Genomic DNA, 25,644 nt, shown 5'->3' with positions numbered 1-25,644 from the left:
TGCAAATGATTGAAGACTTTTGAATTTTTCAACTTCTTGATTTGTATTTTGTAAATAGCCTACTGGAGTTAAATCATACATCTAAATGCCGTGTGACTGCCCTGAGCTTTGTTCCAAAACTCATTACAGGTAGTAAGATTAGATAGTACTACTATTTTGGGTTGCGAAAATGCTATTATTTTTAACACCTACAGAATAACATCGGAATCTTCACAAACTCTCCAGTGGAATACAGTTTGCAGATGTAAACGTTTTTTAAAAAAACATGAAATTTCCCCTCTGAAATGTATAAAAATGTGACACAATTTATTGTTTATAAGCAAAAACACAGTGTGGTTGATACACAAAAAGTCTCCATTGAAATACATCAGCAACTGAATAGAACATAATGTCCGGACAGGGGAATTTTAACCTAATATGTGTTTTTTTCATCCTATCTGTACTGATACATGAAACGTGTCAGAGGTCTGAAACATAAAAAAGATCTTACTGTGGCGTTTGATTCAGCAGTTAACCTGGGATCAGATATACTGTACGTGGAATATGGCCATCATGATTAACTGCTGATTCTCATTTCATCCTTCAGAAAGCTTCAATGGAACTAAGCATAAAAAGGATTATGAGGGTGAATCTTTTCTGAGGACTGACAAATAACAATGAGACAGTACTTTCTGTAAACAGAGGAGGTGTAGTACTGCTGTTAGGAATAAGCTGGATCACATCTCTCCACATTGGGCAATAAGGATGGGGAGCTTGGGCTTGTTGTTGGGTCCTGTGGGAACATTCTGTTGGAAAAAAAAAAAAAGAACATAAAGTTAGAGAGAATAGCTGAAGATTAAAAGGACATGCTAACAGAATTCAAGTGAATTCATCTTCAGGGAGACGTACACATAATCTAAGTCTAATTTTTACAGGTAGCCCTTATTTACAGGGTTTTCTTGTGTTATCAGTGCTATACATTTTGCCCTGACAACTTGCTGCTCTCACACGAAAATTCCAAGTTTGGGATTGATTAAGTGAATCTAACATTATCATATCCATCTTTTATAATTTAGTTGTTATCAAGGCTTTCTTCAAAGGAAAACAAAGACAGATGAGTAAAATAATTTAAGGGAAAATGAAGAAATAAAAGTAAATATTCGCTTTAACTAGTTGCAAAAAGTTTTTCATGCAGCATTTTTTTTGTTTTAGCTTGTATATATTTTCACCTTTAAGAGTGGTCTCTCTGCTTTAACTGAGTAATATGCTTAATTAACCAGTTAATTCAAAATACCTTCAATGCTCAGTAGTTTAGCACAAGATGCTAATGGCTGGATAAAATTCCAGCCATTAGAATAAATGCAGTATAGAAATACATACGAGGGAATGAAAGTTTGAATTTTTACCTCAATTTTTCTCATGATCAGCAATCCATCAACCACTTTTCCTGAAACAATTAAGGAGATAATTATTTCACTCACAATACAAAGTTTAAGAAACATAAGATTGCATGATTAACACTGTAATCTTACTCACCGAAAACAACATGCTTCCCATCTAGCCAATCACATTTAGCGCAGGTAATGAAAAACTGACAACCATTCGTCCCTGGACCACTGTTTGCCTATGAAAGAGAAACATCGCTGAGGAATAAATAGCAGTTCTGAAACAAGTTTTCAATCATGTTTAGGGTTATTGCACTTGAACTGATCAATGACCCACTCCTGTGTACTCAGGCTGGGGTTAAATCCATTTGAAATGATTAATTCAATCTTAGTTAATTAAAGAGGTCATTGTAGGATATGCTCACTGATTGTAGGAAAAGCAAACATCTTGATATGGCTTGAGGTGACAGTAAAAAGACCATTTCCTGATTAAACAGTGACCCTGACTGTCACTGATCTATTGTACGTACCATTGCCAGAAGACCAGGTGCAGAATGCTTCACTTTGAAATTCTCATCTGCAAATGGACCTCGATAGATGCTGCAGATACCTGTGCCATCACCCTAGAGAACATAGGATGAGAAGCAGATTGTAAGAGGGGTCACAAAAAAGGAAAAAGAAGCTTTAACATGTGAGACATGTAACTGTAATTCCCCTGATGTCCACCAGGGGGTGAAAGAGTGATGTAAAGCTTTGCACAATGTATAGGTTCCCTGTAGTTTGTCTGACATCATGGGAAGAGTAGTTATTTCCTATTTTCTGAGGAGCTTGCCCACTGCCAGCATTTTAAATGTTAAAGCCACTGAGGAAACCTTCCACATAGTCATTAGATTTGAGCTCACACACTTCTAATATCTCACTTCTTGTATGTTGATTTGGGGGAAACTCTTCCTTTATCTCCCTTTACACTCACTTCTATCTAGCATTGTTCTCCTCCAATCACAGAAATAAACCTATCAGAGATGTTTGTTGATTTACAATTCACTTAAAACTGCATTTGCACCTTTTTCATCCACTCAGCTGAGGTTAAGCACTCAAAGGAAACGGTATTGTGTAATTTCCTCTGCTCAGATATGGCACTATCCACAAAGCAAAGGTGTATGCAGATACTCACATTCACAAAGTCCCCTCCTTGAATCATAAAGTCTTTGATAACCCTGACAATAAAACATAAAAACATGTCAGTACGGTCAGATTTTCTTTTAGAAGATCAAAACTTCATTATAAGAAAGAAATAAAATTGTATTTCTTTTCACAAGTGATAGATAAGTCTAAAGAAATATTAATAAACAGAGACAAAAACAGTCCCAATGCCAGAGGAGGCTATTCCAAGGACAGAAGTTTAAGGAGGGAATCCACTAAAATAAAAAACCTCAATTATAAAAATTAACTACTTAAATTCATTTAAATCCATCACACACAAGAGAGTAGTATCAACTATACTAAAGCTGTTCTGGTTTGTACCTGTGGAATGTGCAGCCTTTGAAACCAATAGGGACTCCATCCTTCCTGTGAGACCAAATTTTAACACAACATGAAGATGGCAGTATAGACAAACACACAATACTGAACTGTACCACAGAATTGCAAAACACGTGAAATGTCAATGTTTGTTTTTAGCCAGCATTTGTTTTATCTTTTTACTATTCTAGGGAAAATGTTGTATTGTAGCTGGGCAGGCAGGGTTCTTACATTTGACTACTACTGATTGTGGAGAGAGTATCATCTTTGCAAATGGGAACACAGAGAAGAACAGTGTTCATAAAGAGCTCATGGTCTTGTTATCTGGTCTGGTGTTACACATAGTGTTTATCAGCCTCAGTGACTCAGGAGAGGTGATAGTCACACGGCAGATCCACCACCATGTTTCTTAACTCAAACAACGTATGGTGTTGAAAAAGCCTCCTTTCAGATGTGGACCTTATAGAAAGACTTTTTTCCCCCTCTGTACGTGGTTTGTTTGAACATCTGACTGCAGCCAAACAATCCTTTCCCTGTCCTGGTTCTTTGTCATACAGCTGCACATGAGTCCCATTCAGGGACCTGCCTGTTTAAAGGACTAAAGATCCTCCTCAGTTTGTCAGGTGTCTCTTAACCTCCTCATCTGACACAAGTAAATTAGGCACCTCATTTTCATATTCAAATAATTGCTGCCATTACTGCCAATTACTGTGCCCAATTAGATTTTATTAAACGCATGTTACGACGGTGAGTGATTGTGTCCTGTGAAAGATTATGGCTCTCCAGGGACTTACCTGAACTCTCCGGTGCAGAACTGCCTGTAAGAGAGGATCAAATGTTATCTCTGAAAGCTCAGTGACAGTCCTATATATCTGCTGTGTTTCTTTAATTTGATTTTAAAAAACAGATCTGCTATAGAGAGATCAGAGTAGACTTTATCCTTACCTGAAATTCTCAGCTGTCTTCGGAACCACATCAGCAAACAGCTCGACCTTCATCCGTCCGATATCCTGAAAAAACAGAGGAGGTGACTTCAGTATACAAAACTAAGCGATACCTAGTAAAGACAAAAAATATACTCCTGAGAATATTGGAAAAACAGGTCAGCCTGAGGCAAAGCGAAATGGAATAAAAAGAAACGGGCCGTTCTTGTTCCTGGAGCTCTCTTGACACAGACAGCCTGATCTAGAATAACCAGTTACACCTTATCTAGCTCAAAGAGACATGTTTCACTGAATAACATACGTGGGGTTTCTTCTTGTTCTTGGTCTTCGATAAGCTCAATCCTGTAACATCTTTCAGTTTTCTATAGACACCCCTGAAAACACTGAGCTCACTATGTTTTATCTCAACAACACAAGCTATGTTGCAGCATTTTCCAGTCGTCAAAGCATACATAACAGATTGAAAGAAATGAGAGCACTTCAATCAAGATGCAGCACATTACAAGACATTAAATCCTTGACAAGGTTTGTGTGTGTGTGTGTCAGTGTGTCTCAGTGTGGGTGTTGGGTCACTCAGGCCTCCCACAGCCCAGAGGGACATGCATATGGCTCAATGTTACATCGAAGTGTGTGTGTGTGTGTGTGTGTGTGTGTGTGTGTGTGTGTGTGTGTGTGTGTGTGTGTGTGTGTGTGTGTGTGTGTGTGTGTGTGTGTGTGTGTGTGTGTGTGTGTGTGTGTGTGTGTGTGTGTGTCCATGAAGACAAACAAAGTGCTTGTGTAAAAGAGTAGTTTGTCCACACGACGTCACGGTACAACGCTCCCTTCAATCCACCACTCAGAGAAAACTCTGCCAGCTGATCTCTCATCTACGCTTGGTCCAAGATGGAATGTGAATGTTATGGTTTCCATTGAGAGAAATGAAACACACATTTCGGTTTCATATGAGTGACATCAACTTCAGAACATTCAATCAGTGGAGGACGTTCTCTCTCCGGAGTGTGACGACAGGTAAGAGCCTCTCAGATTCAAAGATGTTGCTCCTTCAGGGTGTAGCGTCAACATTTGATCACTGTATGCTGTGTTGAATCACCTCTGTTGTGACACTGATATCAGGACGAAAAAAGTTTGGAGAAGTCTTCAGATCACTCCAGAGATAAAAAATAAGTGTGAGGAAAATGAGAAGATGTTAAAGAGTACAAAAGTGATGTTATTTAAGTATGGTATTAGGCTTGTACACTTAGACATGAGTAGTCGTGTTCAAGAGTACACAATGTGAGAACACGTATCTCAACCATTGTACTTCCCTGTTAGTTACCTGTACCTAGAAGCATGGCTGTTAATCACACTGTCACAATCTGTACAGTCTAAGTCACTGCATTATTAATCTGAAGAGAATCTATTAATCACCAGCTTGTGCATGTTTGACTGAACCCACTGACTAATAACACCAGAACCAGACTGTACAACATATGGACGTAGAATCCGTGACGTCACCCATCTGTTCCTGAGCACTGTTTTGAAGCCAATCGACAGCGGCATTCATATTGGAAATGCAGAACTCAACCAGGCAGAGTGTGACGTAAAGAGGCAGAGTTTGAGACTCCTAGCCAACAGCTATGTGTTCCCGTCTGGGAATCAAGTCAGTCATGTCCTTATTTGGGCAAAAATTCGTAATATTAATATCTTCTGATCCGTCACATTAGAAAAAAAGTGCAGGTGAACAAAACCAGTCACGGCAGGGTGTGGTTTCAACTTGAAAGTGTTGTGAAAAGAACGTGCATTTCCATATTTGCTTCATGGTATAACTTCAAGGAAAACTTCCTTCAAGAGACAGAAGGCGTGTCCTATCAGTTGTTTGCATTCACAATGGGAAGGTGGAGCTGGAAAGACCTGCTCAAAAGGTAAAGGCATCACCTGATAACAGGCAATGACCAGTACTGATGAAAGCATGCAGGACTTCTAACATCAATTACTGCAGGAGTGAATCATCTGGAGCTCTACGGAAACTCCTTCGACAGGGACAGGTACAGACTTCACTGTGTGACATATGTTTACGCTGTTTTGCTTGTTGAGTAATAGACAATAGGCATTCCAACAGAAGAGCCAGTTTTAACTTACTTTATCACTGCACATCAAAGAAACTCTTTCAAGAATTGCTGGAAATGTTAGAAGTTTGATGGGAAAAAAATCGATTTGAGGACTAAAATGTGATTCAAAAGAGCAATCTAGTTCATTTTGCAAGTAAAAAGGTCTTAATGCCTTCCAAATGACATTTAATTTCATTTTTGTGTACTTTTGCTGCAGCAGGTGAACACTGAAGGTGCTGCTTTAAAGTTTACTTTTCTGCCAAGTTGCCTCAACAGTTCACTTTAGTTAAAGGGTGTAGTCTTGACATATATGGTTGTTAATTCATGGTTAGACCAAACCTGATGATAAAATAATTACACTAGACCTTTAACCAACTCTATTTTGTTTTCCCAGCAGCCCCTGGAGCATCTTGACACTGAGCTGAGATCTGGTGGGATTGAATAAATGCCATTTCAGTGGCCAGCGCTGTTTGAAACTAGCCCCACAGTTGAAATGCTGGCCATCATTGAGCAATGGGACGCGCAGGCCGGCTGTTACATGGACAACACTGAGAAGTTTCTACTACTCTTGATCTCTAAGCTAGTACTGGATGTGTTGGTCTTCTACTTTTGCTGCCAGAAGCGTTACACCTTCTTTTTGAACATGTGCAGCCTGTCCATTCTCCTGCTCGACTTCCTCGTGGTGTTTCTTATAGCAACAGTGTGGTTACTTGGACCTGACAAGTCTCTTTTCTCACCGTGCTTCATCTTGGCTAATGCATCGGCAACATATGGAGCTCTACCACTCCCCATGATGCTCCTGGGTTCAATCGACTACTGTTTGGGAGATGCCTCTCTGTACAACCAAAGCTCTTTCAGCAAGCTTGTAAGGAACACAGTATTGTCATTGCTGGTGTTGATTCTGGCTGTTATTGGCACATTTGGTCCAGTCAAAGCTCAGATGATCAAACTAGATGATGACATACGGACAAGTGTGGTTGTGTGTAAACTGGATGGGTCTTCGGTGATAACATACTTTGTTTGGGGGGTTTTCCTAGCAGTTATTTGTGCACTGCTGCCCTTTTTCTCAAAGATTCCCTGCTGGATGAAAGAGGCTTACAGGATATCTGAAGCAAGGGAAGAACAAGAGAAGAGGAGGAGCGACTTGTTGTTCACCCAAACTAACTGCATGGACACAAAGCACAGTGAGGAGAATTACCTGGAGGAGACTGACCAGCAGCGACCCCCTCTGTGGCTCAGCCTAACTCTGAGCTTCGGTTTCTTTTGGATGCCTTACCTGACTGTGTCTGTGGCCTGTCTGCTCATTGGCTTTGCAGTACCCGCCTACCTTACCGTCAACATTATATGGTTGGAGTGCGCTAACAGTTTACTGCTAGGTTTGGTGTTTTGGGTAAAGAGCAAGACGCTAGGGCCTTACAGCCACCTGCCTGATCATGTGGGCTCGTGGCATATTTTCTGGCATTTGAGCAAAGGAACACAACGGCAGCAAAACCCCATGGGTGTGTATGACCCATCAAAAGAGAAGAAAAGCACTCTCCTCTGGGTGTAATGTGTGTGTGTGTGTGTGTGTGTGTATACTAGGGGTTGGATGAAATATTTGTAGAGTAATATATCATTATCCTGACTTGTGCAATACAGTTACTCTATCACTAGTGCTAAGAAAAGGGGAGGGGAAGTCAATATCATGAGACCGATTGCCCTTGCAATGTGACTCACTAATTTAAGACATGATATTATCGATCGTGAACTATATTTGGGTTATTGTATTGTATCATGAATTACCCTCTAATTCCCACCCCAAATGTATACATGTAATGTGTGTAATATATGCAAACAGAGACTTAACATGATGTGTACACTTGTGTGGAACCGGTGGATCCTTGACAATAATTGTTACTGACTACAGCAAAAACATGTTTGGGCTTTTCAGAAAAAGCTTTGTACTTCAATTGCAAAAATGACATTTCTATTGTTTACACTCATTTGTACATATCTTGCACCCTGTTTTTTCCAATTAATAAAGATTTGTCAAAATATTTCTACAAAAAAGGTCTGGGTGTTGTTTCTTCCTCTCTCCTCTGAATGCTCACACATCACAGAACTAGTGTCACAACATCAAATAAGCTGCCTTTATAATCCAGTGTGAATTCTTTGGAAAATAGTGAGGTAGAGAAATGTAAAAAACATGATGAATTATGCTGTATGCTGCCAGTGTCTTTTGGAGAATGAGGTGCCACCTGTCTGCAACTTAATACTTTCTATACATTTCATATGCAAATCCTGATGATGCTTCAAAGCCTTTACTTTGAATATGGGTCAATGATGTGACAAATACTTTTTCTGTCTAACTGAATTTTTTCCATTGAAAAAAACTCAAAATACGTAAAAAAGATAACATGTATGTCTTATTCCTTCCCCATATACAGACCCACTCTAACTTCTCCAAACATTTTAGTAATTGGTCATTTTTCTACTATCTGAATTGTCAAAACATCATGTGGGGCGACCATCCAGCCTTGACATCTATTTGGAAAACTGGTTTAAAATGACTTTAAATATATCCCCTGCCCTATTTGGCATAATTTCATGTTTTGCATACACTTACAAATTATGAAGCATTTGCACATATGTTTCCATCACAATATACAAACAAATTTTGTTTGAATATGTTCATTTCATGAAATATCATCCGGGCGACCATCAGGAAAACACAAATTTGGGACTTTCATTTTGAAACCACCTCAAGGACAGGATGTTGCATCAGCTGGACACATCTGAGGGACCCAGCAAGACATATATAAGGTTTCTAAGTCTCTTTCATATTTGCAAATTCAATCTATTTTTTTAACTGCTGTACTGTGCTAGCCACTTTTGGATGTCATGTGGGGTGACCGCCCCAAAACTGTGAATAATAAGTTTTATCTGCAAATCCATATTTTGATGTTAATTTTGATAGTGACATGTCATAAGAAGTAGCTAGCTTGGTTTCTGTAGCAAACCGTTAGCCTATAATATTTGAGCGAACTTGAAAGCATCATCTGGGGTGACCGAGTGTCATGTGGGGCGACCACTGCTGAGTGTTTTACATGATACATACAGAATGTATTATTTAGCAGAATTTAACAGAACAGACTTAGTAGAAATGGAATATCATATTTTTTTGTATGTTTAAATTAGTGTATAATCACCTGAATATCAAACTAATTTTGTTTTTGTTAACTTAGAATGAGCTGTTCATGTCTACATAAGGAGCGGGTCCCCTCCCACTGAGGCGTCATCTTGCACTACCATGTTTCTACAGTAGCATAAAACAGACAAACTAGTAATGGCCATACGAATGTTTCTATATAGTGGTTGCCATTGAAAATGAATGTGCTGAAAGAAGAAGAGAGTGGTAGTAAAATCTGTATTGATAGAAGTCTTTGATAGTAAAAACTTGACAAATGGAGGAACATACTTATGCACATTGGTGGACAAAGTACACAGCTTCATTACTTAGTCAAAATACAGATCCTACCTGGTCAGATATTACTCCAATACAAGTGAAAGTTGTTCAGTCAAAATTTTAGTTGGGTTAAAGTTCTGGAGTACTTGTTTTTAAAAATACTTAAGTATTCAAAGTACTTTTTATAATATCTCAAAACGTGAGTGCAGTCAAGAATGCATGGGTGTACATTCTGCTAAGTTATGTTCATCTAGAATACACTAAAATGGATTCCATGAAATATAAACTAAGTAACTACAAGCACAGACAAGTTTAAAATGTTCATCTGGAATAAAACAAGTGTGTTCGCTACAGACCTCCACATGCTTTCTCAGGGTAGATGGTGATGTTTTGTAGGCTGTGATGAAGTTATTGTGGTAAATAGATCAGAGATTTACAACAATACAATCATTCTTTTTTTCAAAACCTCAAACGTGGGTTTAAAATATGGCCGTGGTACTCAGGTAGAGAATCATCCACCTTCTCTGCCATAGCCATCATTACCACGACTAAATGAACGGACTGATGTGAATAAATAGTACACAAATAGTTAATGGCCTTTGGGATCTGATTTCAGAAAAGAAAAGACAAGACAATTCATCAACTGACTTCAAAGCAAAGTAGTGAGTAACTAGAGCATTGATAGAAATGTAGTGGAGTAAAAAACATGTTTTTTGTCTTTCCTTTGTAGTGGAGCAAAAGTAATAAGTTTCCCTCAAAAATAATACTGAAGTAAAGTACAGATGCTCAAGAAATGTACTTAAGTACAGTACTCAAGGATGTGTATAACTGTGACATCTCCCCTGATCCTTGCACATCGATCTTAGGTGGCACCCGACATCTTTCCACCCTTACCCACTTAAATCTGAGAACAATACAATATGGTATGGTTATTGCAATAAACAAAATAAAAATGTACTTTGTTACTATCCAACACTACTTATGCATCACTTCTAGAATTTCACCAGTGGGAGGGGTGAGCTCGGAAGTGTTTAAATCTCTAATCTGACAGCCAGATATCACTAATTATTCCCCTTTCTACTCACTGTACCTTTAACTGGTCACTCTTGGCATATAAGAGTTGGATACTTGGTACACACTGGTTAACATGCTCCGGTCCCAAATGTTGAAACATGTTGCTGGCATCAAATTTCAAAAGGAGCATACATTTCTCATAAATTCAACTTTCAATTTCAACATTAGATTTGTTTTTAGTTTTCAATTAAATTTAGGTTTAAAATTATTATCAAGCCAACTAATTCTGTCTTTATTAACATTTTACACAGTATCCTCACTCTTATGGAGTTGAGGATGTACTTAAAATAGCACAACACTTTTAACACAGTCAAACTGACACTCAAACTAACACATTGTATCTTCAATAGTGATTACACAGTTCAGTGTGCAATTTACATAGTATCTTATGCTGTATTTTGACGTAACACAACGTTCATGTATGATATGAACAGTGTTGGGAGTAACGAGCTACAAAAGTAACGCAATTACACTAATGGATTACTTTTTGCTGTAATATAATGCATTACTAATAAAGTGTTGGTAATATTATACCAGTTACAAATCTCAGTAATGTGCGTTACAACACATTTTAAGTTTAAATATTTACGATATCTTTATCATAACTTACCAGACTGTGACTTTGTCTGCTTTTGTGATTCTGACGGTCATTGTTACTTATTGTATTGCGCCATGAGCCTTCACTGTGCCTATTATAGTAAGCTGTTAGTAGCCTTAGGTCCTACACAGTCTCCATGCTATACCACATCACCCTTCACTGGATTTATAATCAGCTGCAATAAACTATATTTTAGCATTTTAGAATGCTAGTCATACTTCTGCAGTTATTTTAGTGAAAGTAACTCAAAAGTAGTGTAACGCATTACAATTCAGAGATAGTAATATTGTAATGTAAATAATTACTTTCAAATGACAGTAAATACTAATATATAATGTATTACATCTTATGAGTAGCTTGCCCAACACTGGATATGAATGGTAGTGCTGAATCTCAAAGTGAAATTCATTAGATGTAACAAATGACAGGCACCCATAGCCTATCCATCTGCACCACCTGTTATTTCCACCAGTGGTTCTCTAATATTTAGTTATTATGATACAGGGATCTGAAATATCGTAAAATATCTCACTTATTATCATCTAATAGACTCCACCAGGTCAGAACTTTCTACCAAAACATTACAGTATATAGCAAGATAGGCTAGTTGTGTTCAAGGTATCTTGAGACGCTTCTTACAGTTTAAAAAGGTAAAGTTTGTAAAGCCCAGATACACTCCCTGGTAAGGTTTGGTATTACAGATCACCTCAAGAGGTAAACATTATTCAGTCAGCGTAATTACGTACTCAAAAGAGAGCCACACGACGAACACAAGACCACCATTTCACCGCTCTACGCCATACCGTAATTACACTGCATGATGCTCACTACAATAAAAACCACTGAGACAAACGGTAAGATCCACATATCATCCAACTCCGCGTGAATTTCACACGAGTTTAACTACAAGGGAAGAACATCCTAATCTTGGTTAACGGGATCAGAACGTTAACCGGAAAATGAAATCAAAGCCGGATGGCTCCATGTGGGTACAGAAACGTCTTCGTAACGTCAGTCTGTTTTAATGAATGACTCCACACTACTCACCTGCCCACCGATGGTAATGTCGAAGAACACGATCGGATTATTTGGATTTGATGGCTGGACAGACATTATCTTTAACTTGCAATGTGCTGAAAACAAAAGTCCAATGGTTTCAAATATTTTGAATGTCCAGCATATGCGCTTTTAGGATCTACGGTGGCTCAGGCGGGACATCTTACGGCGTCCGGTTGGGGACAAATTTAGCCGTCGTGAGAGAAAGCGCTTAAAGGCCTACTAGGCACCGACAGGGCGCCGTCTCGTGGCGGCAACTTAACTTTTCACGTTTGTTACATTACTAAATTCAGCACAGTTATAAATTCAGCCATGCACCTTTGTAGGTATTGATAATTCATACAGATGTCATAACACCACAAGTCAAGCTTGTTGTCCTATAGAAGCTAGTCGTGGGTTCAAAATGAATGGTTGAAATGCTTCTCAGTATGTTATTATTAAAGCAAATACTTGAGGTTAGCTCAAAACAAACTGACCTGTTATATTTTATGATTAATAATTACACATCTTAAGGATGCTTTAGTTCCTCTTGTACAACAGGAGATGAATGATACTTGTTTTGATAGTGAGTAGCTCTTCTCAATCCTATTCCACTGCAAAGTAACAGGGTTATTGAGTAACACCGTATTCAGTAAAATATCTCACAGACATAAATGTGTTTGGTAAGGGTTTTATTTTTTCACAATTGAACTTAACTTTACAATTTAACATAATGTGGCTCAACAGAAAAAGCAAATTCACTACAATGATCTGACAAGGCTGTCCTAAAGCATCATGAAAAAAAAAAAGAAGAAGTTTAGCAACAAAGGTGTCAACAGACTAGTGGGTCAGCAATATGATAAAACTAGCAAAAGCAAAATGAGAAATTAAAATAGGAGGAATACGGTTCTATGTAAAGTAATATGGTTTCTTGACATTGACACCATATTCTGTGAGAGCAGGGGCCAGGTCTTCCATAGTCAGAGTGTACTTCTTATCCTAAACACAGGAAAGAAGCAAAAATACAACATTATAATCCATAACCAAAATCATAACAAAAGTTAGATGCAATTGACAACTACCTCTGATATGACCTATATCACTACCTTACATTGCCTACACCTATGTAAGACAATCACTTGATGAAATTCCATTTAGAACACATGTGACAACAATAATGAACAAATACAGACCTTTGTCTTACTCCTGGAGCTTCCTGAAGCAGTGCCCTTCATTTTACAGTACTGCAGTGCATCATTGGCAATGTCTGAGATAAACTTCTGAGAAGCGAGGGAGATCAGACGGATTCTAGAGACAGAAAAAAGATTATTTACTATAATTATTTTAGAAATCATCACATTTCACAGTCTGGATTATAAAGTTTATTTAAAGCATAAATGTAAACTCCTTCAGACAAAAGTCGGTCAAGGTTAGTTGTCGAGATAAACCATGCCATATAATCTTGCCACATAATACTATTTGGTCTTGCATAATCGATGCATGGCCATGACCAAGCCCGTTCATTCTTTTTGTGTCTACTTTGTAATTTTGTGTTATGGCACTTAATCTTTGATACAACAACTGATAATGTCACTGTGATTCTGTCATAAGGTTCAATGAAGGTTAGGGCAAACCCATTCATACTGAGGCTGGAGTTAGAAGTTCAGAAATATCACATCATTATATCATCTATCACATCATCATTTCAGTCAGTTATCTCCCTCTCCTCTCTGTGGCTCATGCACACAAGCAAAGCTCTCTGATTGTTTGTGCTGAGAGTCTGCATCCCTTTTGTTTGGTGTACCCTTTAATGCTTTTGAAGTCTGATGGAGGAGGTTGAGGCTTTGTGTTCATTCGCATACAAAGTAAGATTCAATCATAAGTGGTCACCCAAAATACATTTGGTGAAATATTACCTATGCAGATAAGATGTCACTAATGTCTGAGTTCAACTATCCAAAAGTCATGGTTTTTCTTACATTCTTGGATCAGATGCCTCAAAACCAGCCCGGTTGAGGTAGTACCCAGTAACTGCATCAGGAATCTGAAAGAAATGACAAAAAGGGATACCTCACACTTTGGAAGGTCCACACAGATTTCATTCACATCTACAGACACATATTTGTGAAGAACATGATTACTGTGTGTCTGTCATTCAATGAGAAGCTAAATCAACTCTACTGAGAGCATTGCTACAGCTTCTGACCACTTACAGATACATTGGTAATTATGAAGATATTGGTTGGTTCATAACAAACTTCAATTTTAAACAAGATGAGAGGGTATGCAATTTCCTGAATTTAACACTTCTCACAATTTTTTTTCATGAAACATAGGTGAGGAATTTTCCAGCAGGGCTGCTTTCAGGCATAGGATACCTGGCTAATTTAGCTGTTTAAGTCAACGAAAAGCCAAAATGATACACTATACTACGGTGGACACCTGAAGGACAAAACTAATTTACAAAAGATAAAACAGTTTTACAAAGTTGGAGACAGATTTAAATTTTGGAAAACATTTTTACATTTTAGAAAACAAAATTACATCAGCAAAACACTCTTACCAAGGCCAAAACGAATTTTACAAACGACGGAACACTTTTACCTTTAAGTCTGACTTCTTTTAGCCTGACTCCGTTTAGCCTGAGGCTATGTGGTTTGAGGCTGTTTCATCTGAATTCTGACACATGATGAAGGTTTTGTGGAGATATGAAGCTTTTTCATCTGAGGTCTGACACCTCACTCTGAGACCCGAGGATGTCCTAATACGTGAACCATGTCCATCTCTGTTTGGTTTCTCTCCATCAAAACAAACTAAATGACCCCTCACTCGATCACTTCCGGATCACTTCCGGTGTTTGGTACATTCCCTTTTTTCCCCATTTGTTTCAGACATGATAAAAGTGTTTCATCTTTTGTAAAATGTAAATTCTTAGATGTAAATTTGTTTTGGCCTTGGTAAGTGTTTTGCTGATGTAATTTTGTAATATAAAATGTAAAAATGTTTTCCAAAATGTAAATTTGTCTCCAACTTTGTAAAAGTGTTTCATCATTTGTAAATTTGTTTTGTCCTTCAGGGCCACCGTACTATACCCATCTGGATTTTTTTGTATATTCATTTTTCAGAACTTTATCCCCTTTCAATTTGTGATGGTTCATTTGAGTGGCTGGGTTGACACCACTGCGAAAGGTAACAGAAATGTAGCTATCGATAACTACAAAGTATGGTGTTAATGCTATTTTTGCTATCTGAAAATGAAGGTTACAGTTAGGTGACTTGACTCACTGTGGGAGTGTACTCTTCCAGCTGCATGAGGAAATCTGCCAAGGGAGTGGTGGACAGAGCAGGCTTTACATCTCCATTGGTGATGCCCCCAGGAACATAGACCCCGTTAGAGACAGATGTATCAGCTGATGGTGTAACCATGGCTGATGAGGCAGAAACTATATTAAGATAAAGAGTTAGTTCATTTTGAGATAAGCTGACTGAATTGTAAACTAATATGCTGCGTTAAAACATAATTAAATGTAATTCTTATTCAGAGGGAAAGTGTTATGCACGGCTATCTAAGCTAAGGCAGTATTAGCAAACAATTGTTGCACATCATCTCATGTACCCATGTAATAATTCATGACAGAAAATGATCCACGTGCTTTCACTAAATGTATACATGCTCCATCAGGTAAACACAGCCATGAGAAAACACCAGCTTCCATAGCACGAACTAAGAGCTGTGCAGAACAACAAGGACAATAACACAAACAAAAGTCACATAACATTACCATTACTCGTGACCGAAGGAATGCTGCTCACGCTGGTTGCTGCATTATCATTTGCAATACAATTACTTGCTGTAGAAGAAGTAGTAGACGATGCTCCGGTTGTGACACACTGATTGTCAATATTCATGTTGAATGTCTGTTAGCTAACGCGCTTAGCTTGGCTAAACGAGCACGGAGAAATGTCTACAACCAGCTAAGAAGCACGATTCCGTGCAATGCAGCTCAAATATGAACTATATCCAAAATACAGTTCAGTGAAGTGAATCTAGTTTTGTAACTTGTGAGACACTGAATCGTACAGTTAGGTGCTAGCTAACATGTGAAAAAAGCTACAGAAAGTCGAGCTCACGCAGAACAGCTAATCGCGTCACGTGACCCTTGCGATGTTAATGCCTCGGAAATGACGAAGGCACCCGAAGTTTGCCGAAAATTGTCTGTGCTTGTTGGTTGGATTTAAAACGCATTTCAGACGCTTCACAATCTAAGTAGAGGTGTAATAATATTATCTATACATGCTTGAATTATATCCAAATTAAGTACATTAGTAAAATGAAGACTAGTTGTTTAATGACGAGTTGAAGAGGACGCTTTAGTTAGGGTTGCCAATTGTCCCATATTAGCCGGGGCATCCCGTATATTGGGCTAAATTGGTTTGTTTCATACAGGACCTCAGTTGTCCCGTATATTGATTATTAGCTCTTGTAAAAACAGCAGACTGCACTCTACAGATCCTAGATCAGATAAAACCACAGTGGATCATGTGCCAATCACATCGCCTGTCATCCAATCACAGTCCCCCTCACGCGCATCAGTTGTATACTGCACAAATGCGCCAAGTCCTGCAAAAAAGTGTGGAGAGGATTTTCTCTCTGATGGCCATTAAATGGTCAGACTCAAGAAACAGATGCAGCACAGAGCTGATCAAAAATGAACTTCAAATATCTGTAAACTGTGACTTGTCATGAAAGGACTTCTCTCTGGCTGTGCAAAAGGACAAAAGACTGCTTGAGCCAGTCAAGAGCAGCAAAAAGTATCCATGGAAAAAGTTAATTTGTTGAGTCATATTCCTCTTTTGCATTTAATTTTCTTTTGCCTGTTTTTTGATGTAAAGAGCCAAATTGTGGTTTCTTTGAGGTTTATTCATATGAGGTTACATAATGATACAGTAAGGATTAAAGGGAATATACACACTCTCTGCATTTCCAGTTGAAGCAGAATATGAATATATGCTGAATTCACATCATGCTCACTCCACCATGGCACCTGTCCCTTATTTAATAGTGAGAAAGTTGGCAACCCTACCCATAATAAATATGACTGTTATGACTGTATGCGATCCCAGAGACCGGACCCGGACCCAAAGACTCCGGTCGTTGCAAGTCACTTAACATTTTTAATTTTCTTTGTTTGATTGATGTTTATAATCTAACCTATGATTTTAACTCAGGGAACAGAGTTTGACGAGCCGCAGTGAATGCCACATAACACTGACGTGTAAACTGTAGGAGGCGCCAGGCCAGTCGGGGACTACTATGCGGTCGGCTTTTATTGGTCGAAGAAGTGAGCCAGTCAGCTATTGTAGTCAAATACCAACTGGATATTCTTGTTGGCGTTTCTCCATACATCATAGGACCAATGCGGAAGGCAAACAGAGGGATTTGACAGCTGTAAGGGACAATACAGGTACTCAGCCATAGAACCATGTAATAACCTGAGACATACATGTTTTTCTTTATCAGAAACAATGATTGTTCACCAAATGTTTAGAGGCAACTAACCTTTGGGGTTTCCAATTCATAGAATAAATAAATGGGGTGTCAATTGTTTATTTATCCCACCATCCAAGTCTATGTATTCAATAGCCTATCTGGAGAACTATAGATTTAATTAAGAAGAAGGCTGTCACGCAAGATGATGACCATGTGGTCACTCTTGACTCATAGTCTAAGTGTTTGTTAGGTCAGAAAGTATGTAAGGTGTTTGATTGCTTTTGTTTGTGACTATAATCGCAGAATTCCAAAATGCCTTCGCCTGTCCGAGTGATCGTGGTTGGAGCTGGAAGTCGAGGGGGCACTTACTCCTGTTTTGCCACTATCCACCCAGAGCGCATGGAGGTCAGTGAAGAATTCAGAAAGTCTTGCTGTCAACAAAAAACACATTCAGCAGATTGCTCCATGTTTCCTGCTGTCCTCTCAACTAACTGGAGTATAAAGAAAAAAAATTGGTAACATATTATCTCAGCCAAATGATCATAGATGGGATCATGACAGTATATCCATTCAATAAACACATCAAGTATAGTAGGAAAGTAAAGTGCAGTGAATTACTTAACTTAAATGACCTGATACTGATACTTAAAAATTGACTTGTACACTTAAGCAACTGTTTTGTCCCTGTTGTCTTAATAAATTATCTATTTTTTTCAGCCGCTGTCCTTACATTTATTTGTAATGTCACAACACTTGTAATGTTTGTTCCTCTTAACATATTACTCAACGTCAACATTTCAGGTTGTTGGAGTAGCTGATCCAAGGAAATTTGCCCGCACCAAACTTCAACAGCAACACAAAATCGTGGATGAAAACGTATTTGATGGTGAGCATCACAGCATAAAAACAAAACAAAACACTTTTTTAAAAATGATTTTCTGCCTACTACTAAACTTTAGAATGCTCTGTTCTTTTGCACTTAGACTGGAAGAGTATAGTGAAAAGAGAGAAGTTTGCAGATGCTGTGTTTATTTGCACTCCGGACCGCCTTCATAAGGTAAACATACAATGAATATGTGCATTCTGGTTAGAAATGAAATTCAAAATTTGCGAAGTTCTCTGTGTAAAATCACTTTTCCGCCTATTACACTTATTTGTGTATTCTAGGAGCCTGCAGTGGCCTTTGCTAACAAGGGTTACCATGTACTACTGGAGAAACCAATGGCAGTGAGTGTTTTTTAGACAGACATTTACCATCTTAAGATAGCTTGTTCAGCTTATTGCACATTTTAGACAGACATTCTTCACATTTAAGTGACAGTTGCTGAAATATAAATAGACTGACTTATGTTTTGATTTAACTTTAGACGACGGTTGAAGACTGCAAAGCGATTGTGAAGGCTTGCACTCAGAGTAGTGTAATGCTTTCAGTGGCTCACGTTCTCCGCTATGATCCTTTGATCCACATGATAAAGGTGACTGATTTCTTCCAAGTAGTTGAAAAACATATAAATACAAATAAGGGTTATATTGTATTTCTTTTGCGTTATTGTTTGTTTGATTCGAATAAAAATTTAACTGATTATTTTCAGGAGCTGATAGATGCTGGAGTCTTAGGTGATGTCATCCATATTCAGCACTTTGAGCCGGTGAGAATTTAAACACACAAAAAGAAAAAAGTATTCCTCCTCTAAGCTCATAACATTTTTCTAAATCAAGGACCAAATGTTACAGATCATTTTTCTAACCTCTTGTTCCAGGTTGGTTTTTATCACTTTGCTCACTCTTTTGTACGGGGAAACTGGAGGAATGAAGCAGAGAGCTCCTTTGCTCTTTTGGCTAAGTCTTGTCATGACATTGACCTGATGCATCACTGGGCTGGAGCACGTAGGTAAACAAACACAGAGATGTCAATGATCAACTCCAGTCTGGTCTGATATTAAGAAATGCATGCAGTCTACACTTATATATCAACAATTTGTTTGGTCAACTGCAGGTAGCAATGTTTTTCTCAGACTGATCACTGCTGCTGTTTTGTACTTGGCAGGTGTGTGAAGGTTTCATCATTTGGTTCGGTCAGCCACTTTTTAAAAGAAAAAAAGGTGTGTGTGATTATTATTATTATTATTATCATTATCATTATCATTATCATTATCATTATCATTATTATTATTATTATGACAAAGAAAACCTGAAGACACTGCAGATACAACCAAACAATTCCACTTTATTGTATTTCAATGTGCTATTTGACTTTATTGTAGATATATGAATGTTCTGTGTTAGAGTCTAAAAAATGACAAGACTCAAATTCTCTTGACATGACTATGACTCTGACATACTTAGTTGTTGTGTTTTTTTTCAGCCTGCTGGTGCAGCAGATCGCTGCATGGAATGTTCAGTTGAGAAAGACTGTCCATACTCTGCATCTAAAATCTACTTGGATTTAGTGAAACAGGTACACATTTTAAACATGATTTTCAGCCATTTTTAAAATAAATTCTCTAATTTGTTGACATAATAATACGCCTGATATCTCTGACTTTATATGTATTGTATGTGTGTATATACATATGCTAGGGTCACACTGGCTGGCCTGTATCAGTCATATGCCAAAGCTCATTACCAGACATCGAGTCAGTGACTGAGGCACTGAAGACTGGACCATATGGACGCTGTGTCTACGAGTGTGATAATGACGTGTGCAGTAACCAGGTTAGAAAACAGTGACTTTATCACACGACAGAAAACATACTAAATGAAACTGAAACAACAATAAAATCCTGTATGCAGCAGTAAGTATGGTAAATAGATTGTACTTTTAGTACATAGTGCTTTTCTAGTCTGCTGACCACAAGTGCTTTTAAACTACATGTCACATCACTATTACACACACACATTCACACACTGATGGTAGAGGCAGCTATATAAAGTGCACAACTGCTCATCGCTACTAGTCACATATAGCAACTTTGGGTTTAGATCTTGCCCACTGACATTAAAACATGTAGACCACGGGAGTTTGGGATCAAACCACTAACCATTGAGAGACAACTCATCTACCACTGAGCAACTGCTGTTACATGGTGGCATCAAGCATAAGATAAGATAAGGTAAGATAAGATAAGATACTCCTTTGTTAGTCTCACAACGGGGAAATTCATGGAGTTACAGCAGCAAACAAAAAGGTGTACAGTACAAGAATTTCAACAAGAATATATATAGAAAAAAATGTCCATCAAAGACGACAGATTGGCCATAAGATGAAGACAAAGTATCAAATTGTATCAGGGAATATTTATTGACTGTTCCTCTTATATCCTAAATTAAAAGTAGATCAAAATGTTAAAAGACCAAGAAAATCATCAAATGTTTTAAAAAATCTCTTATCCCAAAAGGCACAAAATAAGTCAGGATCAGGTCATTTCCAAGTAAAACATGGAAGAATACTCTAATTTTTTCTTTTTATTAATACATTTTTTTAGAAGCAGCTGAACATATCATCACTGCTAGTTTTACTCTAAGAAACTGGATATGTGGCATTGATACCCCTCCCTGCTAATGCTCAACTGCATTACTTACATCCTATCAAATTTCCAGGATTTGCTTTTGTGTTATTAATGTTTTTACAACCAATAATGTCCAATTATTTGAAAAGATTTTCCCCAGATGTAAATAAAGTTATTGAATCTAAAATATTATTTAAAAAAAACTTTCCATTTAAAAGAAAAAGTGTAATAGCTGTACTTTTGCCAATGAGTGACTTGATTATTCTTTCTGATTGTCCAGGTTGTTAACATGGAGTTTGAAGGGGGCCTGACAGCATCCTTTTCAATGGTAGCGTTCACTGAGGAAATATGCCAGCGAAAAACAACCATCTATGGCAGCAAGGTAAGAAAGGAAAGAGTTATGTTCAAGATGTTCTGAGTAGTATAAAAGTAGTGCCAGCAGTTTAAACATGCATTAACTACTGGCTCACAGCATCTCCAGAAACACTATATTGTCAATAGTATGTGGGTACCATATTTTAACAATATATACCCCACATCCCAAGAACTGATTTCCATAATCAAAGCATTTGAAATCGGTTGCATAAAAAGTCCAACCTGCCACAACCTGGGGCGCAGTATGGGGGAAAATGTTGGGATAATTCTAAGGGTCTATGACTGACAGGCGCCCTAGACGATATTAGAACAAATTTTTTTCTAAATTAAAATTTAAACCTGAAACCATAAGAGAAAACTTTCTTCTTATACTAATAATATTATCTTATTTTCTTTTTTTGTGTGTGCAAAAAGTCACATTCAGACATCCTCCATATTGCTCAACTCCCCCTTTAGTTTCGCAAAACGGCTTGGTCCTGCCCTGACACCTGGCCCAAGTAGTTCTACCTGAAAATGAATGAGGGAATACAATAAAGACATAATAAGGCAGAGAAAAGTCGACTGTGTAATCTTGTTTCTCTCTAAGAAATTAAGGTGTGTCTGGTCCCTGAGCCTCAGGGTGAAACTGATTTAGTCCTTGTGAAATAAACTTGTCATACTCCCCTGGCATTATTCAGGTTTACCCTGTATAACACAGCATCCCTCTAAGAAAAGTCTGACATAATACTGAAGATCTTTTAAACAATAGAGCTCATGTGTTTTAGAGGGGTGCAAAATATGGAATCGCTTTTCTTTTCTTTTCTTTTTTTATGCTGTGGTCACCACTTTGCGATTTACTGGAAATTCTGCTTTCAATCTTTCAAAATAAAAGCGCCTTAGATCAAAACAGGAAATAAAGTAACCTTAGCATAAGACATTGAAAACAACAAAATAAAAGCTTATCTAAAACAGCTGCACAAAGCAATATTGTCTCTTAAGCTTTAACACAAGTTGATCACATGAAATATTCTTTACAAAAAAAAAATCCTTGTTTCTGTTATTTTAGCAGATATTTACTTAATGCAGCCTCAACTAGTTATTCTGAATGTAGAAGCTTATGAATAAAGAATTTACTGATATTATTTAAAAAATGAAATCTGATTTAATACTACTGGTGCATCATTTGATGGCTCATACTGCTTATTTATTGTAATACCCTACATTAAGGTTAATGTAGATTTTAGTTGTATTTAATATGATATTTTAACATGAGGTACAAAATCTCTGGTGGCACCCCAGGCCCCAACCATGTCTTTCCTCCTGCCTTTACGGACCCACTCTTTGCCATCTGAAAAGACAGAAGTATTGTTACAATAATGGTTGCTTGTGCTGAGGGAAACCTTGTGTTTTCAACAATTACTGCAGTCCCATTGCATACCATCAGCACATTTTTAAGCCTAAGCATAGCATACTGGACAGCTTTCTTTGCCATGTCCTTGGCACTAAGGGGTCGGTCTTTTACAATACTTTACAGGCTGATATAGTGGTATCAAGTATATGAATTAGACAAAGTAAATAATGAGTGGGAATAAGAACTTGGTACGGGAATATCTGAGAAAAAATGGGACGCCATTTCTAATATCTGAAACCTGTAGTTCTATTAATTCTATTCAAACCTTAGTACAAGTCAAAGTAATCCAAATACTTAATTATTCAAAGTCTAGACTTCATGCTATTTACTCCAACACATCTCATTTATGTGATAAGTGTAGACAGGAAACCAGAACACTAACACATTGGTTTTGGTCCTGTCCAAAATTGAAAACTGTCTGCCTTCTTATTTTCATCTCCAAGGCTTTAAAGAAATTTTAGCCCCAGGTCCCCCTGTTCTTTCTATCTTTGGATCAGTTAATCCTGTGATTAATAGACATAAGGTTCAAGGCTCAAGGTAATCTTTATCCCCAAGGGTTAATTTTGCAGCAAGCACAAACACCTTCAAGGGGCAGGCCAACTCCCTCTGTGCACTGATGGCCAAATGTGTCATCATTTTACAACGGAAGTCAGAGATGAGTCCTCTACTCCAGCAGTGGCTTAGAAATCTTGGGAACTTGCTCCACCTAGAGAGACTGCACTGTCAGTTCACCAACTGAGACCCCATTTTCCTGTAAACTTTGATCCAAGTGGAGTACCACTTCACGCATCGTCTTATTTGTCTTTTTAATTTAATGACAGAGAAATCTTAACTGATGAAACTTCACTGAAAAATCTGTTGGCTACATTTAACTCAGGTCAAGCTCTTAAGACTTTAACCACCTCAGGTCCTGTGCACAGTTTTATGCTCCCGTGTTATTGTGACATGTAAACATACCTTTCACTCTGCTTCAAGATTAGAACATCATTTTACTGTTGTGCTGAAATGTGTCTTCACAGGGGGAGCTGTCATATGATGGCCATGAGATATGTGTGTTTGACTTTCTGACCCGGAGAACCACTAAGCACACAGCACACAATGATGCCCCCAAAGACTTTGGCTTGAGTGGACATGGTGGAGCTGACTACCGCCTTATGGATGCCTTTATTTCTGCTGTGGCGGTGAGTGCTTGTAACAAATAGTGCCATGGTTTACTAAAGAGCTTGCTCCTTGTTTCTGTCAACTACTCTAGTGTCAACTCATTTTCACCTTTTATTGAGAGTTGATCTGCACTTGAATAGATTCATAGAGAAATGATAACAGATTGGGAATATTATCTGTAGTGACTTCATTGTTCTTGTTTCCACTGATGCTAAATTTTGTTTCTGTGTTTTGTGAGTGCAGAACAATGATCCATCCATGATCCGTTCTGGTCCGGAGGAGACGCTGCTGAGCCATTTGCTGGTGTTTGAAGCTGAGCGTTCACGGCTGGAGAGCAGGGTGGTGTACTGTGGGGACAGTAGTCAAAGCTAAGCAACTGAAAAAAGGCTTTTACCTGAAATTTTTAAGAGTTTTACCTTAAACAGTCAGTATTTCACAATAATGATACCTGAATGATTTATGTCACAATTGGACCAAAGTAGGATCAGGCCCAAATCTATGAGTGCAATCAGACAGATTATTAATCGTACATTGCTCAGGGATTTTAATTCTGTGTTTACACGTTTGTATGATTGAGTGAAAGGAAAGCTGTTTGTTTTTTGCTTTTTTAGTTTAAATGTATAATGTGCCAACAACCTGATCACCTGTCGTTTAGCTAAACTTAGTCGTTATCAAATTCTTATTAGTTTTCCATGTGAATTTCTGCTGAAGAAGTTGAGGAACTTCCACATTTTATATTGTTTTTGATTCATTCTATCCTCTGTATGTGTCTCTTAATATCACTGCATAGACAATATGAATTGTCTAGCTTAATTTAGTGAGCAGAATGTGTCTTAGGATATATACTGTATTAAGTCCATCCAATCTGATGTGGGATTAAAGAAATGAACAGACATGAATGTACTGTGTTATCAAATCACTAACTGAGAAAAAATAAATAGTTTTTAAGTCTTCACACTTTTTCAAAGTTCAGGTTATTTTTTGTAATCATAACTATTTCATCATGTTTCAGTTATGAAAGCACATTAATCTCTGTTGAAAACTGTGCATTATAACATAATACAAAGTTAACATTCACCAGATATGAATACAATGTAATAAAGCTTTTGGAAATGTAAAAAAAAAATCTCTGCCCACTCAGTATACAGTAGAGTTGATTAAACTTGTATGGGCAGCATCAGCTGTACACAGGGCAAGTCTGGACTTTTGTTCTGCTGAATCTGAGGGATAAATAATCCAGAAACATTTCCCATTTCCAAACATTTCTGTCGTCAACAAGAGATTCATTACTTTTGTACAGAGCAAAGGTTTTTAAGTTTCATATTTTACAAAGTATGACGCATGTTGTTTATTCAACATTTTTGATAGTTTCATTTACCTGGAAAGGAATGTCTTTTCACTTAACTTGATGGACCAGTGTCACCATATCTACTCCCTCACTGGCACCTTTGCTCCTATTAGCATTGACTCCACCAGGTCAGGACCATCACAGAGACATCACAGATTGAAAATACAAAAAATTTATCCAGACATCACTATAGGTGCATACATTCTGCTCAAGACAGGTTTATTCCTATCATTGATATTTCAGCATCATGTCTGATACCTGCACACTTGTCAAGATTTTTTTTTAAAAACGACCTACTTCAG

The 25,644-nt window shown here is 37.8% G+C and overlaps 4 protein-coding genes across 6 annotated transcripts; 2 read left to right on the top strand and 2 right to left on the bottom strand.

Moving 5' to 3' along the window:
* Nucleotides 1–280: 280 nt before the first annotated feature.
* Nucleotides 281–12,279, bottom strand: ppih (peptidylprolyl isomerase H (cyclophilin H)). The gene is made up of 9 exons (XM_034695409.1): nt 12,081–12,279; nt 3,831–3,895; nt 3,680–3,703; nt 2,889–2,933; nt 2,539–2,581; nt 1,895–1,987; nt 1,516–1,603; nt 1,386–1,426; nt 281–785 (listed from the first exon to the last, which is right to left on the bottom strand). The coding sequence occupies exons 1-9, from the start codon at nt 12,144–12,146 to the stop codon at nt 717–719; spliced, it is 534 nt and encodes a 177-aa protein (XP_034551300.1). The 5' UTR covers nt 12,147–12,279; the 3' UTR covers nt 281–716.
* si:dkeyp-100a1.6 (probable G-protein coupled receptor 160) lies at nt 6,410–7,898 on the top strand. The gene has a single exon (XM_034695382.1). The coding sequence runs from the start codon at nt 6,410–6,412 to the stop codon at nt 7,463–7,465; it is 1,056 nt and encodes a 351-aa protein (XP_034551273.1). The 3' UTR covers nt 7,466–7,898.
* On the top strand, nt 11,793–24,951 carry zgc:154075 (uncharacterized protein LOC556929 homolog). Of its 2 annotated transcripts, none has more exons than XM_034695379.1 (14): nt 11,793–11,887; nt 17,863–17,964; nt 18,361–18,445; nt 18,543–18,616; nt 18,727–18,786; nt 18,927–19,034; nt 19,152–19,208; nt 19,320–19,450; nt 19,607–19,661; nt 19,925–20,017; nt 20,140–20,274; nt 21,349–21,450; nt 23,853–24,014; nt 24,238–24,951. In XM_034695379.1, exons 2-14 carry the CDS (start codon nt 17,872–17,874, stop codon nt 24,364–24,366), a joined length of 1,284 nt encoding a protein of 427 aa, XP_034551270.1. In that variant the 5' UTR covers nt 11,793–11,887; nt 17,863–17,871; the 3' UTR covers nt 24,367–24,951. The 2 variants fall into 2 exon arrangements, with proteins under 2 accessions (XP_034551270.1, XP_034551269.1); XM_034695378.1 differs by lacking the exon at nt 11,793–11,887 and adding an exon at nt 17,277–17,533.
* On the bottom strand, nt 12,744–16,282 carry taf10 (TAF10 RNA polymerase II, TATA box binding protein (TBP)-associated factor). 2 transcript variants are annotated; one of them, XM_034695408.1, is made up of 5 exons: nt 15,851–16,282; nt 15,354–15,496; nt 14,048–14,112; nt 13,262–13,376; nt 12,744–13,067 (listed from the first exon to the last, which is right to left on the bottom strand). In XM_034695408.1, the coding sequence occupies exons 1-5, from the start codon at nt 15,975–15,977 to the stop codon at nt 12,978–12,980; spliced, it is 540 nt and encodes a 179-aa protein (XP_034551299.1). In that variant the 5' UTR covers nt 15,978–16,282; the 3' UTR covers nt 12,744–12,977. The 2 variants fall into 2 exon arrangements, with proteins under 2 accessions (XP_034551299.1, XP_034551298.1); XM_034695407.1 differs by having other exon boundaries at nt 15,354–15,511; nt 15,851–16,278.
* Nucleotides 24,952–25,644: the final 693 nt, after the last annotated feature.

The sequence above is a fragment of the Notolabrus celidotus genome, chromosome 11, assembly GCF_009762535.1.
Source record: "Notolabrus celidotus isolate fNotCel1 chromosome 11, fNotCel1.pri, whole genome shotgun sequence".
Lineage (NCBI taxonomy): Eukaryota > Metazoa > Chordata > Actinopteri > Labriformes > Labridae > Notolabrus > Notolabrus celidotus.
Note: the sequence above shows the minus strand (reverse complement) of the source record. Positions and strands in the feature narration are given on the sequence as shown.

What these genes read in the sequence shown, in the direction of transcription:
- si:dkeyp-100a1.6 (XM_034695382.1), top strand. Translation starts at nt 6,410, where the DNA reads ATGCTGGCCATCATTGAGCAATGGGACGCGCAGGCCGGCTGTTACATG.
- ppih (XM_034695409.1), bottom strand. Translation starts at nt 12,146, where the DNA reads ATGTCTGTCCAGCCATCAAATCCAAATAATCCGATCGTGTTCTTCGAC. An exon ending in ACATTACCATCGGTGGGCAG is followed by an intron (nt 3,896 to 12,080) that starts GTGAGTAGTGTG and finishes CTGTTTTTTCAG; the next exon opens with GATATCGGACGGATGAAGGT. An exon ending in TGGGAAGCATGTTGTTTTCG is followed by an intron (nt 1,427 to 1,515) that starts GTGAGTAAGATT and finishes TAATTGTTTCAG; the next exon opens with GAAAAGTGGTTGATGGATTG.
- taf10 (XM_034695407.1), bottom strand. Translation starts at nt 15,977, where the DNA reads ATGAATATTGACAATCAGTGTGTCACAACCGGAGCATCGTCTACTACT. An exon ending in TCCTTCGGTCACGAGTAATG is followed by an intron (nt 15,512 to 15,850) that starts GTAATGTTATGT and finishes ATCTTAATATAG; the next exon opens with TTTCTGCCTCATCAGCCATG. An exon ending in TGGAAGAGTACACTCCCACA is followed by an intron (nt 14,113 to 15,353) that starts GTGAGTCAAGTC and finishes CATTTCTTTCAG; the next exon opens with ATTCCTGATGCAGTTACTGG.
- zgc:154075 (XM_034695379.1), top strand. Translation starts at nt 17,872, where the DNA reads ATGCCTTCGCCTGTCCGAGTGATCGTGGTTGGAGCTGGAAGTCGAGGG. An exon ending in ATATTCAGCACTTTGAGCCG is followed by an intron (nt 19,209 to 19,319) that starts GTGAGAATTTAA and finishes CTCTTGTTCCAG; the next exon opens with GTTGGTTTTTATCACTTTGC. An exon ending in CCTTTATTTCTGCTGTGGCG is followed by an intron (nt 24,015 to 24,237) that starts GTGAGTGCTTGT and finishes TTGTGAGTGCAG; the next exon opens with AACAATGATCCATCCATGAT.